We start from the raw sequence: 18294 nt of genomic DNA on the forward strand, positions 1-18294 counted from the left end.
TTAGCAGAAGTTCTTTCCATCATGTGTTTGCTGTTTTATTAAAAATTTTACAAATGGAAGTTATAACTTTTACAGTGCACTATCAACTGGCTTCTTCGCATTTTTTCATAAAAATGGCATGCTTTTCCTTTATTATCAGAATTTATTACATTTTCTCTTTATATTGCTCTTTTTAATTTAATAAAAAATTATTACACATTTAATGCTTGAAATTATTGATCCAGTTACTAATATATTTTTCATTAATTTGTCAGACTCTATGATATATCAAATTTAAAGACATTATTATTAAAATTATTTAGTTCTATCCATTATTTGAGACCACACATATTAATGTATATGTTAGAAAACATAGTCTAAATTTTGAAAAAAATTAATATCTTAGAATGAATTACTTACTAAAATGTAAAAATGTGAAAAATTTTTTTTAACATGGTTCCACTAAAATTCCTTCAAATTTGAAGGAATTAATATTGTGCGCTCGAATATGAAGAATATAATATTGATTGGGACTCAAATAAAATTCAATAATTAGATTTAGTTTCTAAAAGATTCGAGAGAAAATAAATTTGAGAAAGTTACCTTACATTTCTGCGGCGCACGTGTGTATGTATTTGTGTGTTTATGTGTATAAAATTATAATATTATCTAATAAACATTACAGTTCCTCTCTCTATTCAGGTTGCGCATCTCGATCGTATTTGCATCTAGTATTCGCCTTTATACTGGATCCATTAATGCGACATTGTGTGTGTGTGTGTGTGTGTGTGTGTGTGTGTGTGTGTGTGTGTGTGTGTGTGTGTGTGTGTGTGTGTGTGTGTGTGTGTGTGATTGAAATGAACTATACTGTAATTTTCAAGCTAACCTGGATTTAGCGAGCCACATCGTTTGCATCCGATGTTTCGTGTCCGAAAATTATGCAGCAAATAAAATCCTCGTCGTAGTTAATCAACCGTTGCATTGTGTCTTTCCAACAAAACAGATGCGATACGAAGAGTATGAAATATCGATAGTATTATTTTAATAAAAGGATGATTTCTATTTACTGAATTTCGAGTAGAGTTAATATTTCCTCATTTGTTTGTAATATGTAAAATATTAATGATAATTTCAAAAGTACAATATCTTCGATGGGGCAATTTGTATATTTTTACATTTGTACGTGTACTTTGTACAAAAGCGTGTGACGCATCGTATACAATGTACATATACAATGATAACGGCTATGAACTCGAGCTTTAGTGTCATGCCCAAAGCAATAAGTCAAGCTGACATATTGGGATATCCTAGATGCGATGTGTTTTCACGCAGCGTGCAGGATAATGAACAATTTCAATGATTCGTGACATGATTGACAGTCCAATTCACCAGAAGCTCAAATGTATTCGATAATGATAGTCAATAATTAATAATTAATATTTATACGATATTATTAATTATTCCATTTAAATATTAATTATTAATTAACATATGGAAATTAAATTAGTTAAAGAAATAGATATACATGATGCTGGATAAAAGGCCCAAATAAATCTTTAAATAATGATCTAATAATAACGATCTAATAATAATTTAATACTTTATAAACATAAAATGTATGAAAGAAATAAAAAATGTTATATATAAATTTATAGCAATTTTTCTACAATACATAACTTTAAATTTCAAATTATTTTTATTTTGTAAATGACATAAAGCACAAAAGAAGATTCATGGATATCAATACGAGCAAAAATAAGCTAATGTGTTCTCTTTGTTTTAAAGTAAATACTTCCATTTAACGCAGCATCGTCTTCCAAGCAACAATTAATTTGCATAAAAATATAACGGATGAGCGGTAAACAACGAATCAGAAGCGTGGCACGCCAGAACGAATCGGCACAATAAACAGGTTTCTCGCTCGTCTGCATCTGAGCAGCTATTAGATAGTATTGTTAATTCATCGTGCGGCTGACATTTCATTTACGAGGGTACAATACCTCAGTGAGGCCAGGTGTATATACGAAGGGATGGTATTATTGCGTATGCGCTTCAGTGATGGAGAAAAAAAAATCATTACGCATCCTCGGTTCTTGTCATGCCTTTTCCGTTTGCGCAACAAAAAGAACCGGCATCTTCTTGTCCACGAATTTCCTTATCAACATGTTGTATTTTGAATTTTTTGAACAATTTAGCAGTACAATAAAAAATAATATTATCGTTCACGGCGATCGTTCACGTTTTAATCATTGCCCTTATAAAAGTGTTTCATTGATGAAAAAAATACTGATAATTAAATGCGATTGTGAATAAAAAATATTAAAAAACAGAGTAAAACAAGAGAACGATAAGTAATAAAGCAATCTTTCAAGCAATTAAAACTGATGATGTTGTAATTAACTTATAAACACGTTGCCGGCGGCAGTCAGTTTATTATAGAGTTTGATTTACTTCATATTTCATCATACGATTTATTTTCTCTTCATTCTTATATAATTTTCAATAACACTGAGTTTGCAATAAGAATAGCGTGAATCCAATTAAACCGAAATTAATAAAACTAAAAATTTATTTATAAAATTATACTGAATATAACATTAAAAAAAATCTTGTTACACATTGACATTTTTATATTAAAGAAGTTTTAAGGATTACAAATTTGATGTAACTTTGAATAAATTAAATTTTAGTGAAAAATTGTTTTTGAAAAATTATAGATATTCGAGACACATACTCGTACTTGTTTTGAGGCTATAAGCATTTTAGTTCGGAGAAACTTCTTGTGGTTGTCTCCACGGGATTGCTTCGTATAAGATTTTCAATCGCAACCTCCTGACTTCGCGCGACGACAGTGCGCTCTGGGACAATGGAGAAGATTGTAAAGAGAGTGACGGAAGTTGAAAGAGGTCAAAAGAGTGTCAGCACTTTTCGGAAGTCATAAAACTTGGGTGTGTGACGCGTATGAGAGTTCGAATTCGACTTACCTAGATCTGTGCAGCGACAACGCGGCAGGGACAATAGAATGAAGATGGCGATCAGAAGTCCTCGAAGTGAAGTTGAATCGGCGCTGGGACCAAGGACTGGCATGTTACTAGTGACCTGGGCCGTCGGCACGCCGATAACTTGCTCCTCCTCATCACTAACTATCCGCTGTCCTGACCGCATCGGTCATCAAGCACGTTCCTGGCATCGTGATGGTCGCAAGGTGGTTACAGGCTCGTGTCGATGTCCTGAGCACAGAGTAATTCGTGTTAGTTGTCCGCAGACACCTCGGCAATGTCGTGGAGAATGATATAATGGAAGAGATAATATTTACAGACTTGAAACAAAAATAAACATTAACGGCCATGTCAAGCGTGACTTCCTTCACATATGTTCATTTAATGTAAGCATAGCAAACGATTGTGTCCCGTTTCATTGATAAATTTATCTTCGTGCAACGACTCTCTATGAAAACAGTGTCGGTTGCTATCGCGAAAATGTATTGTAGCTAGGACGCTACAATGGAATTAACTGCCAAGGTAAATTTACCGCCACGGAATAAAAGAAAGTAACTTTTGCCATTAAAAAGTGAGGAAGTTCTTATATTTATGTGTTCTTATATTTATATATATATATATATATATATATATATATATATATATATCTAGGAACATTTCTCGATTTAATCATTAAACGTACATTTCTTTAATTAAAAGAAAATTTGATTAAAATATATGTAACAATTACAAAATAAGGTACATATTTTTCGTGTGTTAGATTTGAAAGATTACGAATTAACATTTAATTAATAAATGTAAAATAAAATGTGCACTTTATATTCCTATCAACAAATTCAAATCGTTTTTCCGATGTAAGCTGACTGCCACTGGGACAATATAACAACCATATTTATGTAAATATCATCGCTGGAACTTTCATTTGTCGTGTAAAGCGGGACTCTTATCGCTCTGCTACGGAAGCGTAGACATTTGTTATCATTTTTGCAAATAGCACTCTCCACCCGCCCTCTCGTCCGTCTTCATTTTACGTCGCGCACAATCTGCACGATAAGAGGTCTATTTTGCACGACAAATCGGCCCCCTAAATATTGCGCTTGTGAAATAAAATCGCTTACAATCGTCCAACTGGCACTTAGTTAAAAAACGGTCGTTATATTCAAGATTAATCACGTACTGTGATATCAACGACTAACCCATGTCATCCTCGTACATAGAATATGCACCGGCTATATGGATCGTCGACGAATAGTGGAAACATTACTATGCCATGGGCCATGAAATTTTAATTGCGCGAGTGCTATTAGTAAACGCGATCGTTTTCAGCGAAGAGGTCGAGAGCGTCTACTACTACTGCTGCTGCTGCTGTTGCTGTTGCTGCAATTGTATCGTGCTCATATGTACCGCACAGGGATACAATATAAGTACGCGTGTTCCATATGCTGCAATTGCAACTGCAACACCGCACGGATTTCGCGTCACGCCTCATGCATTATTCACACCTCGCCGGAGGTGAAATTATTTTTCCCCCTAGCGTTAGTATTATTAATTTTAGGCGGTAATCCAATGTGAAACTCCAAACCGGGAAATAACCACCTTGACGCCCGATGCGTTTGAGTGCATTCACACAATCACAACAAAAACATTCGCGTTTCTGAATCGAGATCATCATCGTCATTTCTTCGAAGTTATAATAGCACAATGCTCGACTGTCGAATTTCTTAAGAGATATAATAAAGAAATGATTTTTTAACATTTAAATATGTTACAACTATGTAATTGTAGAACTATGTTACTGTATAAAAAAACATAATTTAATTGTATTATGCTGCTGTTAAGTAATTTCTTGCTTTAGAAAAATACGTTATAAAATAAAATTGTAAGTAATATACTGGCATGTTCCGACTGCATAACAACTCCGTATGCTCTACCACGTTTAAGATATAGGCACAGAATACGAACGAGGCCCTAAAGCCGTCAGAAACAAGTGTTGCGCTCGGTATTGAAGTTGTAAGATACGGCAATACATGCACCAAAACCTATAATGGAACTCCAGATAGGTCGCTTTGAATACTCGATGGAGCTCGAGAAAGCTATCGGTACGTTGTACCTTTCAGCAAAACCGAGCAAAACTCAACGAGTACACGTATTATGTGAAACGAGTAAAGCACTGACTGAAGTTACACGAGTAAGCAAGATAATAGAAACCTTATACCGGAGATGACTCAATGTTGAAAAACGAGCAGCCTCTCGACACGTGGGGTCATTAATGCTTTTCGCGTACAATGCTTTTTTCAAGATAAGGTATACATATCCACGGTCACTGAGCCCTTGTCGAGCACCCACCATCGAAGGGACATGCCTCGCTTCACTAATTATTTATAATTATCGATCACTAACGAGCAGTGTCCAGGAGAGATCGCATTACGTTCGCCCTGCAGCCACAGCATCGCAGTAACGTCTACTCTGCCTTTTCGCTCGTGGAGCTATTATGGCATGGTTGCATGATTTTATAAAATTCGTCTAAGGGGAGAAATAAAGAGAATTAGAAAGATGGACAACCATGTACGGGGCGTATTTATGATCAATCACGTCTGTATGACATAAGTAACATGGAACATTCTCGACGTATTATGCGAATGTTATGATGAAGTTGAGATTCATTCGCGGAGGAAAATTATATCTGGTACTAAAGTTTCGTCTCGGATTATAGCTGGTAATGTATACGACATGACCTGTATAGCGATATCATGATAATTTACATTTTAAATATCTTCTTAATAAGCGGACTAAATTGGAGATAGAATATCTCTCTTTAAATACTTACACTCCGAGTTTCAACTTCTTGAAATCAGTACACTGAATCGCGATGCAAAAATATAAATTATATTTTATAAATCATCATGAATACTGAATTTATTAGATTATTTACGTCTACAAAATTTTCTTTAAAATTACGATACAGTTAAGCGAAGCATTAATGTGTATATTTTGGCAGCATATTTCGGTGCGTAAGAAGACTGCAATCTGTTAAAAAGTGCGTGAAATCGGTTAACAAGTAAGTATCAAAGGTAACTACTCAATTGAAACAGTAGCTTGTTTACTTGTTTCCACTACGCAGGCGTGATAAACGTTTCACGTGCAGCAGTTAAAGCCCTAAAAATTCCTGCTTCATAGGTCACTACCTTGGTCCCTTTTCTTGTAACGGGCGAGCCACAGTGGCTGAAGGAAAGAATGTGTGTGTGTGTGTGAGAGAGAGAGAGAGAGAGAGAGAGAGAGAGAGAGAGAGAGAGAGAGAGAGATTGAGCGAGGGTTGGGATCTGCGAAGTGGAGGAGAGAGCTCTGGGTCTTTTGTGTGCATTCGATAGCCCGTGCAAAACAAACAAGCCTACGAGACACAAAACAGGATCCACGATGCAGACGCGAGTCCCGCTTGTCCAATGGACGTTCCTCCTTTTCTTCACAGAATACCGAACACCGTCATTACCTCGTATATATACGAATAGCTCCACGCTTCTCCTTCGCTGAGTGAAAGAGGGAAACGACGATGGGGAAACACGAGAGGGAGTACGGGAGAACGGGGTAAACGGTAGGATTTTGCGATGCAAATTTCATTCCGCTCTCTTCTCTTCAGCTCCGTTTCTGCCCGACCTTCCTAGTCAGCCCTTTCCACCTATCTCCGTTCTTTTATTTCCCACCCCTAGTTTTCTTTATCTACGACCGCCTGTGTCCCTCTTTTTAAAATCACCTCGCGGGAGTCCTCTCTCGTGTCGTCGAGCACCCCGACAGAATTATCGCGATCGCCTCGCTCGGACGGACACGCTTTTTCGCGGTTCGTCGCGATTTTCACGAGGGAAAAGCTCAGCAAGCCGATGTCGAGGAGGATAGCCTAGAGGACTTGTCGTGGATACGGCGGTTGGAACTGGAAAGAGGTGACGGTGCTGAAAGAAACGGAGATGGAGAAGCGTCGGCGGAATTAATTAATTCTGACGGGCTGCTATCTACCCGTCTTTTTGAACGACAACGCGTCGTCACGTCCGTCTTCATCGAGGGAAGATGTTCCCGTCTCTGGGACGGAGAAGAGCCATCATCACGATTTGATACATTAATTTCAACCGAACAATTGTCAATTCAATAAAAATAATTAAAAATGACGAGCGGAACGATGCCTTTTTGAAGTTCCAGCTATAGCTTCAAGAGGAAACATAAATAGAACAGTCTCGTCTGGAGATTGGAAGTAAAGTTTCTGGAGATTGGAAGTAAACTCATCTGCACGATTACTATAAAGTAATTCATCAATCCTGTGCAACGTACATTTCGTAAGAAGCTTAGTTGACTGAAGTGTCGATGTATTATATATCTCCTGCATCTTGCAAGATAGCAAAACATTCCTCTATGACTTTTACTTTCGTAGTTTGAAACTAATTTGAAAGTGTCTAACTCATAACATCTTTTTATCTACTTTTCGTATCAATATTGACCGTTATCCTTGTCAATTTTCTAATTTGCAGACTTTCATAAAAATTGTGATGAAAAATATAAAAACGTTAATTATCTTCCACAAACTTTTAATAAATATAAAAAATGTTTAAGAAATAAAATTATTATTTTATTAATGTAGAACAAACATTATTCTATATCCATGAAAAATTACTTAGATTTTTTATAGGTTTTTTCCATAAACGCCACATTACTCATCTTAACTTTATTTATCATAATAAGTAGCTACACGAATTAATGTAATCCTCGTTAACGACCGCAGAAACGACGCCAGACATTAAACTCATTGCTCTTAGGGGTCGCAGCTAATCCAGTATGGATTAGTTGCGAGAGAAAAAGAGCGGATAAGGAACACCGGACAGGCTTTTCTCAAGAGAGAAGAAAGCGTACGGAAAAGAAAAAGTGTATGAAATTTAAAAGTCCGCCGAGTCGCTCGTCGTTAAGCAAGGGTTTAGCGATTCTTCCAAGAGGATAAGAAGTGTATATAGGTGCGATGGATAAACGTATACTGGGATATGCTTACGTCGCTCCGCAAAATCTAGCTTCTCCGATAATGCAAGCATCGTTGCTCGTCTCAATGAAGACGATTCAGGTGAGGCTTCGCTTGGAATTATTCGGTTTGTACCAATTTCGAGCCCATCTCGTTTTCCCTCCGCATTCTCCTACTACTACCACTTATGCCGCTACCACTTCTACTTTTATTCCAGTCACTACCCCTACCTATCCGTCGCTCTGAGCCAGTTCCTACGTAACTGAACAATCATACCGTCTCCTCAGGAGGAACCGAAGGATTTGGAAAAACATGGTTATCGGATCGAACAGCGCTACTTTGCTACCAGCAGAAAATCTCGCGGGAACCTAAAGGCTGACGTTTACACCTCAAAGAGAAAACTAACGGGATTTCTTTTCAGAGCGGAAAAATCCGATTTAAAATTTTGATTCGTGTTATCCATACCCGTATCGTTATATTAATATAATTAGAGATTTGTTTATTATCATACATACATATTGCATAATTTTTATGTAGGATATATATCGATGTTCAAATAATTTTACATGTTATATTGCATAGTTTTTTATTTCCATCTGTATATATCTATTTATTATTTACAGCGTACATGTATCTCAAATTTCACAAAGGTAAAAATAATAAAAAATGACAAAAGAGTAAAAAACTAAGCAATGCATAACATGATAATCGTACAGGAAAATCGAGTAGTATTAGACAGGTATTGTTTGAAATTTTGGACACGTGTGGCAGCATTTGTCAAGCTAGTAATAAATCCACTTGCACGTTCCAAGAACTGGAACATCAAGAATAAAGACAGTATTGTGTGGTAGTTATTGTGTATCTTGTTGTGTAGAGTTGTTACCAGGACGAAGTTAACTTTCAACCACAATCACATTATTAATTATAAATCGAATCTAGTTTATCACGATATAAACAGCATCTATTATTCTTTAAATCGTAGGTTGAAAAATGTTTTTATTTAAAAATTGCTCGTTTCATATATTACTTTTCCGTTGCGTTATTTAGGTGGTATCGAATAATGGGGTGAATCGGCGTAAGCCAACAAGACTTGGCTACTGATGATTGTGCTTTGTTTTAGATAAATGTAGGAAAAATATGAGATAGGAAGAAGAGAACATAATATTAACTATTAAGGAAGTAAGAACTATGGAAATGACGATGAGAGAGGTGAGCAAGCGATATTCTGTTGCAAAGGTTCATTATAAAGGTTCAGATGATAGATTAAAAGTTACTGAAGCAAGGCAAAAGTGTTAAAATTATACATAAATAATAGTTTAACCTACCAAAAACATGTTAAACATATTTCTATTCGATATCATCGACTTTTCAATTTAGAAAAACAAATAAATTTTTTTTTTTAGAAAAATACGAATTTTGGTGTAAGAACAATGTTTAAAAAAAAAATGAAATCTCCTAAAAATAAAATCTCCTAAAAAAAAACTTAGGAATCCGATATATAATACGACCTTCCCTGATTGTGTAAATATTTATATATATCATATGTATAAAAATTATGTATTATAACATATAAACATATAAAAAATTTTTTTAATATTATTGCACTGTTGAAGCAAAAGAATTTAGTGTTTTGAAGACGTTGATGTTTGTGAGACTGGAGAAGTTGGAACTATCTCTACTGTCAAGTTAAGTACGCCACTTATCGCCACTCGTCGCGGCCCTTGGAAACTATGAAGTTTTCAAGAGCTTTCTGCTTGAGAAGAATTTCGCATGCAATGGCATAGCCGATATTGAATGCGCTATTCTCGTAAAACTTGTTGGGCGTTTCGGATTTCGTTATCGTGGAGACGAAAGAATGCTGCTGATATTAGAAATATCATTTTCATAGAGCCAAACAAAATCCGTAGCAAGCAAAAAATAATAAAATTATATAATGATGTGAAGTGATATTATGATTTTATAATGTAAATAAGGAAAACTGTGATACTCCTAGGACATGTTGTACTATAGACACACTAATTATTTTTTAACAATAATGAGATTTTTTAAATGGAACTTACTAATTGTAAAAGTAATACAACTGAATATTAAAAATTTCGTTATTATTAAAAAAAATAATTACCTAGTGTATGCCAATGTGTATGTCCCTACGTATTACAGCTTCCTCTAATTGATATAGATATGCTTGCATAATTTAAGGATGTATGAAGTGTACACCTATGCAAAAAGTGACTGGAATTGAAAATTTATACTTTCCACATAAAAATAAGTGTTATAGCCATATGAAAGAGTTTTTAAATCGCTATCAAACTTTTTATATTGCTTTCAAATACACTATAGAAAATTTGTTATTTCTTCATAATATTTTCATTTTGTTAATATATTAACACACGCTTAATACATTATTACACGCACATTGTGTAATACATTAACATACGCTTTTCAGTTATTTAATTATTTAGATTTAGAATGTGTACCTAAATAATATAAATCATTAAATTATAATTTAAATTATAAATTAATTGGCAAAACTGAAAGCTAAACTTTAATATTCTGATGAAACAGAAGAAAATTACATCCATCGATGAATATAAAAGAAACAGACTGTTTTTCACAGATGCTATTTCACGACGCGTCATATTTTTATGCAATCTTTTCCATAAAATGTTATTACTCTTCAAAGTAATTATTCTATGTTTATCGTTTAATTGTAAGACATTTCTTTTACTTTAAAATGGCTCTTTGTTACAATTACGTTTACTTACGAACGACGCTTTAGTACATCTTTTTCCCTTTAAAATGAAACTGCGTCTGAATATATCTCAACCGAAAAAAGGGTTAATTATTTCATAACTTGAAGAGAGAAAATAATAATAAAATGTCTACAAGAGATATTTCTTTTAACTGAGATAGAATGATATAAAAAGTTTAATAAGAATTCAGAAAAAGGTCTTTCATATTGAATTACAATTTGACGAAACTATATCAGAAAAATGCTGCTGGCATTTTAATACCGATATCGCTGAATTGTAAGAATATTATGTAACCTTGATTCTTATCAAAGGTACATATGTATATATCGACAAAACCAATATACAAAGACTTTTGAGCACGTTAATGATCAACATTCACTCTATTCGACCAGACACGTTGGATTTCCGCCAATCAACGTAGCAATTAGCAGGATTCACTGAACGTGCTTACTCCGTAATCGGGTGACACTATCTGCCTAGTACTTCGCAATATCAACAAAATTATACGGCACAAGAGAAAAGTATGTTTATACAAGCTAATCTACGTGATTTACGCGTCGTTCTTAAGTTAATAGCTTCCGTAGATTGTTATCATTTAATAAAAGTAAAATAAATTAAATATTTCTGTTTAACAAAGAGCAAAATAAAAGAAACAAAAGAAATGCGATATATATTTAATCAATTATCAGACTGTCTCAAAAGATCTGTTTCATTTTTATTTGTAGATATTATTTGCATAAAAATACGCGAGCAAAGAATGAAACTACACCCCGATATGTCCTAGTTCGAATCAAGGTTTACCTTTAGCCGTGGGCTTTATTGTTATCTCACGGAACAGGAAAGTAGCCGTACAGAGACCTCTCTGTATTTTGCCTAGAGCGTCAAAATATCTGGGTTTAGCGGCCGTCCTTTGTGTGTACTCTGCACGCTACCGATATCTGCACATTGTATACTATAAAGCACTCGCGAATTCACGATATTTTAAATTGCTAGTTGTTTGATAACAACTATCTAAACGGCTTCAGACTAAAGCGTCAGATGGGAAATGTTTCAATGTCTTCCGGTGTTATTCAATGTATCGTACCTATTGTTTGAGAAAACGGTAGCATTGCAATTGTACTTGATGTGAAAACGTTATCATAAATCTATTCTCAGGGATTAACATCTCTTTATACATTTTTTTAATCCGCATCAATAAGAATGTGCAAATTGTAAATATTTAAATCGGAAATTATTTAAAAAATAAAAAGAATATATAGGAACTTTAGAAAATATCTCACTACATATACATGCATATAACATGAGTTTTTAAAAAAATTATCACTATCATAAAAAAATGTTTTTATTCAGGCATTTTGCTATCACTCTTTTGTGTTATTTTTTTATATAATTATAAAAAAAATATTTACTTTTTTTGCACAGGCTGTAAGTTTTGAGAACAAAGCTGAAAAATATATTTTACAAACAGGTTAACTCGCATGATACCGTATTCGTGAGATAAGCATGCTTTCGTGGCGAGAAATGCCGCTTGTTGGAAAGACAATGAAGACGATAACTCGTGAAACTTGACATTCGGACATCTCCATCACTAAGCCTTGCAGTGCGACAATAGAGCCCATTTGACGTACTCTGTGCTTTCGTAAATAGCACAATCCGAGGACACCTCGTTTTGATATTTAAACGGTGTCTGCCCGTCTATGCCCTCCATGCGAGCACGCACACTTTGATTGAAGTATTCATGGTAGCCATGAAAAGCGACCCCGGGACATTTGCTCGTGGATTTCCTCGCCGTGCCGCTCTCGAGGAGAATGGCAACGCGCGGAACAATAAACGCCGACCAGGTGGAGGAAATATTTTAACACGGCATTCTGCCAACAAAGTGAGCAATTATCCTCTCTTTAGAAACGCGCCAGCGTGATTTTACACTTAAATTGCATTCGCTTGGATATTTTTTAATCGACGTATTATTGACAATTAGTTCGTGATACTGAGCGAATTGTAATATAACAGAAAACTCTGAAAAATATTTGTGTATAGGTACAGATTGTTATATTTTTAGAGAAAAAATATTTTTCCACAAAATACAAAAACTGTTATTATAAAAAACGAGAAATTTATCCATCGATTAGATCGCGAAGCTGAATGTATTGAAGTAACAATATAGTATTTCCGTATTGTTTAGAAATGAGTAGCGTAATGGTAGTAGGGGAGACCAGAGTTAATAGATTTAGTTTCGAATTTTTGCAGACGAAATTAAGAAACATATCGAAAAAATTAATTCTACATAACAGTTACTACATACATTTGACTACCTAATAATATTTTAATAATAAGGAGAAACTGATAACTAATATGAAAAAAAAATTTTTCTAATGTATTCCATCTGATTCAAAAACTATCCCTGCGGGACCGGGATAATTTGACTAAGATTATTAAAATAAAGATTAATGTATTTTAAGCTACATCTTTGGCTACATATTAATAAAACTTTTATAAAAATATATTTTAAACACAAACATTCGCTTCGCAGGACAAAATGCTTCTTTTTGCAAAATTTGTTCATTTCGTGCAAAAATACATCGAATGAGCCTAGTTTTTGAGATTCGACATGAGAGAACTAAACTTATAACATTTATCACTGAGGAAAATCTCTTTAAAAAAATAAAAGTTTTTTTTTTAAGTAAGTACTATAAGAGTCGTCATTAAATGAGTCATACAGTCCCATGCTGTGATTAGTCTACTATCCCCACCCCCATCCGTTCATTTTTTTAAAAACATTAACAATATACGATAACAAAGGCACATAAACAACAAAATCTAGACTTTATTAAATAAGAACTACACTTATTATCTCAGCAGAAATCAAATATCTCAGACAATCATATACGATGGTAAAACAAAAAATTTAAGAATAAAAATATTTACTTAGTGTATGACTTTTTAAAATTGTGGCATAACTTCTATCATAGATGTGTTCTCAACAAGATGTTACAGCAGACTGAGCTTGCTGCTGCGTATCTCGTTTTATTTTTAATATAGCCTCGATTATTCTATTTACCTCTATAATCAACTGATCCCGGTCCCTCCCCTAAAATATTATTTTAATGATAAATAATTGCAAATGACAACCGTGCCTGGTACTCGTGTATGTGTGTGTGATATAACAGAGTGCATCAATAACATATACAACAATAGAGCGTTATACCAAAAAATCGAATATTAAGCTCACTTTGATGTTATTTGTTTCAGCCTGATTTAAAATCACGGTATAACTGCGATCAATAAAGTCGGGATCCTAGAACACAAGAGAAGCGTATTCATCGCTGGGGAAATGCAAGATACAGCGCCTCATGGAAGTCAAGGAAGCGTAAGGATCTAACTTAGAGAATGGAAGGCTCTTCAAGGAGTAGACCACGGGTAGTAGAAGGAGATTGTCGGGAGCGGGTTCTCGGAATAATCTCTTTAAGAGCTCCAGGTATTGAAGCGCAATTTGAACGGAAGTCTCTTCTACTCGACCACAACCCTTCTCGATGGTTGTCGCGCTTACGAGCATAATCGACACGATCCTAGTTTATACGCGACCGTTGATACGCGACGATATCGTCGTAAAATAATTTTTCCCTCAAGCATAATTATTTTGTGTGGGCGTCGGGCACGATTCGATCAGCACATATCTCACAATGATTACCTACTTTGTTATTTTAATGATACGAATATCGTGTTACCCAGCGACAGCGCGTCCATGCACTGAGCTGAGAATTAATTATGATAGATTATCTAATTAGTTACAAGGAGAAAAATGTTTTATTAATCACTCTTTTTAAAGCGCCGGCGTACACGCGGATTCTTATCGGCGGGCGACCTCATTCCGGGTTAATTGCGTGAAAAGTACACCCGGTACATTGTGCAGGGGCGACTTGGGAAAGTGGCATCCATCCGGCGTAATTTGGTAGATGATGGGCCTATTAAGAGCTCGTTGAAATGTTGCACCATTCTGAACAATATATAGCCGTTTCCGTTTTATCCTGTCATCGCTATATTTCGTACGCTTGGTGACGTATCTTACATCGCGGCTCATTAATGCCGAGCACGAAAAATGTAACGATGAATTTAACGAGAGAAACGCGTTAACGAGAGAAATGCGTTAACAATGTTTTAGCATATTAAAAAAGGCTGACGTTAGCTCGTGTCGGGAATGTCCGATTCGTGACCACGCGTTTTTTTTTTCGCGAATGCGAAAGAACGGAAACATCCCCAGTTTATACCTTTAATCGTAACGTTTCTTGGAATATGTTCCAATTCTATTATGTGCTTGCGAGCAGTGAAAATGGCGCTTTATGACGACAGTCTGGAAACTTCGGTAACGTCCACGAAGCGACACAACTCACCCTATAAAGTCAACTTTATGGGAAAACTAGTGTCTTTTCCTGCCGGTATACTTCTTTTTCGCGAAGAAGTTTCGTGGCAACTCTAAAGCTTGTAAAAAATCGTTTTGTTTATCGCAGTCAGTGAGCAAACTACTATCGAAAACAGGCTATGGTCGATTAATGGTGGTTTACGAGGGTTTGTGAAACGTTTGTACGTCGTGTTATGCCGATAGTAATTACACGTACAACACTGCAATCTCGTCCTTTTTTTGTATTTTATCAGCACGAAAAGCAGAAGGGCCGTACTTAAATTTATTTCGAAAGCAGCGCGAGGTATTTCGTAGCGTGATGACCTCAATCTGGGAGTTATCAACGCAGATCTCCACGGAGAATTGATTTCGGTCGAGAAGGACGAACGCTACTACCATTACTAGAACTTTAGCATTGTGGGTAGTTGGGAAATCGAAGACGAGCTTCGAGAAATCAACGCGCGCGACAGAGAGTCAAATTAAAATTTGCGTTCTCGAATAACAGGAGTTCCGTGCTCGTTCTCTCTCTCTCTCTCTCTCTCTCTCTCTCTCTCTCTCTCTCTCTCTCTCTCTCTTCCTCTACAGCTTCTCTATCACGTTTGTTTCTGAGTCTTCCGTCTCGGATCGCGGCCGGTTACCAACGTTCAATTTGACTCCGAAACTTCTCGCGGATGGCATTCCGCATTCCTTTTATTCGGAGAAACTTGCGAAACTTGAGCGGTACGGGATAGAACGGGGTAGAACGACTTGCGGTTAGAACAGACTTGGTTGAAGCGCAGAAGATGAATAGCGCGCGAGAAGGAACGACAAATAATATGAGAGACGGGCGGATAGCGTAAGAAAGAGCGAGGGACGGTGTGGATAGGAACAACCTCGCAAGGATGGCTAAACGACACTTCATACATGAGAGATTATCGCGTCTGGCGGGCGCTGATACCAGGGATGTTTCATCCCTCGTCCTCTGCTATCTCTTAGCTTTCCTTAGCGCAGCCACCACGACCATGTCCTGTCTCATCTTCAGCCCTATCATGCTAGGTTCATTACTCACATGCAAATAACGATCCTCACTTGAGAATTCCTTATTTATACACATCAACGCGATGTCTTTTAAAACTGCCTCCCTTTTTAACATTAGAGCACTTCTCTTTAGGTACTCAAGCTTTCTTTCTCGACCGATCCTTTGCGCGATCCCTCCTTTCTTTCTTATCGAGGAAAAAACCAAGACTCTTATAACAAAGAGAAGGGAATGAGCGTTATTAGATTTCCAATATTTATGAAGCGCTCTATGCCATGCAGAACCTCCGAGGGAAATACAATAATCGTTTCCGGAACGACGAAGTTCGCGGGTTTGTAAAATCTAGTTACGCGGTCCCGAGCGTAAGTTAGATTAAATTAAATAAGACCGGCAAGAGCGGTGCCGCGAATCAACCGCGAGCGCTTCCTTGCGCACGCGGAAGAACTTCCATTCCATAGAGATCGAGAGTTACGCGAGTCGAAAGCCCGTCGGGATATTCTTTGTGCTGAGATTCGAAGTATATCGTATAACCGTCGGCGTTATAGTCGATTCTCTTTTCACGCCATCTTTTTCTCGAGTCGCCTTGACGACCACGAAGAAAGAATGATTTTGGCGACCAGAGTCCATAAGGGAAAATTCAACCATGCCGATCTTACGGCGGTCACATTAACTGGTCGAGATAGGAATGCGAGTCACGTAAGAGTAGGAGAGAAATTCGTCGTTTAGCTTTCGTCGACGCAGCCCTGTCACCTCATACGTACAAGGGCGGAGAGGTGGCGAATGTAGAGAACAAAAAATATAAAAGGAGATAAGAAGGGGAGGAGAGGGAAGGGGAGAGAGAGAGAGAGAGAGAGACGCCGGTATGGCGAGAAAATAAAAAGAGCAGACATCGCGAGAGGTAAGAGTGGGTGCCGTGAAAGAAGAACGAAGGAAATGCGGCAAGGAGAAGGGTAGGCGAGACGTCGTGCACGGTACTACTAGTCCTGGGAAGGCGAGATCTCTGTATTCGCGGCAGGAACCCGAACACTCGATAGTGTGCTTTAGAAAAATTCGTGACAGAACTGCTAAAGCGAACGGCGCACAATTTACGTTATTAAATCGGCGGAACGGCTCCGAAGCACCGGACGAGTGCTGCCTATTCGACGTTATTCCGCGTTTAAGTTCCTTTCGACTCCGCATTTGCCCTCCCCGCTTGCGCGTCCCCGCGACCACCATCGACCGCTTATACTTCAACCCCTTCGTCGCCGTCTAAGATGGCTTGGTCTGGCCGTACGTACCGACGACGTTCTGCCTCCTTTGCTTTTCACTTCGATAAGATTTTCCGGGGTTCCAGCGTGAGGCCATAAGGCGACCTGGATTTCCGCCGAAATTCAGAACTATACGTCCATCGGTGGTCACGTCCGCGCAACGGGATGAATTCGAAATTATTCTTTAACGCTATCCACCGACGGTGGATTTGCGCTATCCATCTAGTAGATTCTGATGATTATGGACGCGTTCATGCGAGTGATTTACTTGACTTTTATTATTAGGGAAAAAAGTATTGTTTTATATATATATACATATTATTTATACATATAGCATATGTTAAACGTTAAAGTTTCTATGACAGATTTCTAAAATTATCTGAAAAAAAAATATCACGTTTTCTTTTTTATCAGTTACCTATATAACTACTTTCATTACTTTTTCTGTGAATAAATATAAAAAAATGGCTGCAGCAAAGGTAAATATACAAAATATATGCACGAGTGAGCAATGTGTAAATATAGAATTTATTCTATAAAACATTCTGAAAAATGTCGATTTATCTTTTTTTTCTGCTAAACTCATAGAAATTATTCATCAAATATCTGTTGTTAAGTTACGTTAGCAATCATCTACGACAAATTATACAATTAAATCACTAAAATGTCTATACAAATTATTCAAATTACATTACATATTAAATTATATATGATACCTAGAAATATTCTCATTTGTAAATTTAATATCCCATACAAGCTAATCATGTGACGAAATATGTATATACATAGTATATTGCTATTACATTGATTGGAATTAGTATATTCTTTGGAAAATATATTCTCCATCGTTGTGAGCAGATCTAAAATAACATTTGAACAATTAAATAAACCCAAAGAAATATTCGGGACGCCGCC

The 18294-nt window shown here is 36.4% G+C and overlaps 1 protein-coding gene across 5 annotated transcripts in view; it reads right to left on the bottom strand.

Annotated features, from left to right (window-relative positions):
• Ddr (discoidin domain-containing receptor 2) overlaps positions 1-18294 on the bottom strand; it is a 312832-nt gene that overhangs the window by 163459 nt on the left and 131079 nt on the right. For all 5 annotated transcript variants that reach the window (XM_087413785.1, XM_087413783.1, XM_087413781.1 and 2 more), the window contains one exon: positions 2964-3209. In XM_087413785.1, the coding sequence (XP_087269911.1) occupies positions 2964-3144 (181 nt within the window). In that variant the 5' untranslated portion in view covers positions 3145-3209. The remainder of the gene's footprint in view (positions 1-2963; positions 3210-18294) is intronic.

The sequence above is a fragment of the Acromyrmex echinatior genome, chromosome 15 (assembly GCF_024713525.1).
Source record: "Acromyrmex echinatior isolate Ae372 chromosome 15, ASM2471352v2, whole genome shotgun sequence".
Classification (NCBI taxonomy): domain Eukaryota; kingdom Metazoa; phylum Arthropoda; class Insecta; order Hymenoptera; family Formicidae; genus Acromyrmex; species Acromyrmex echinatior.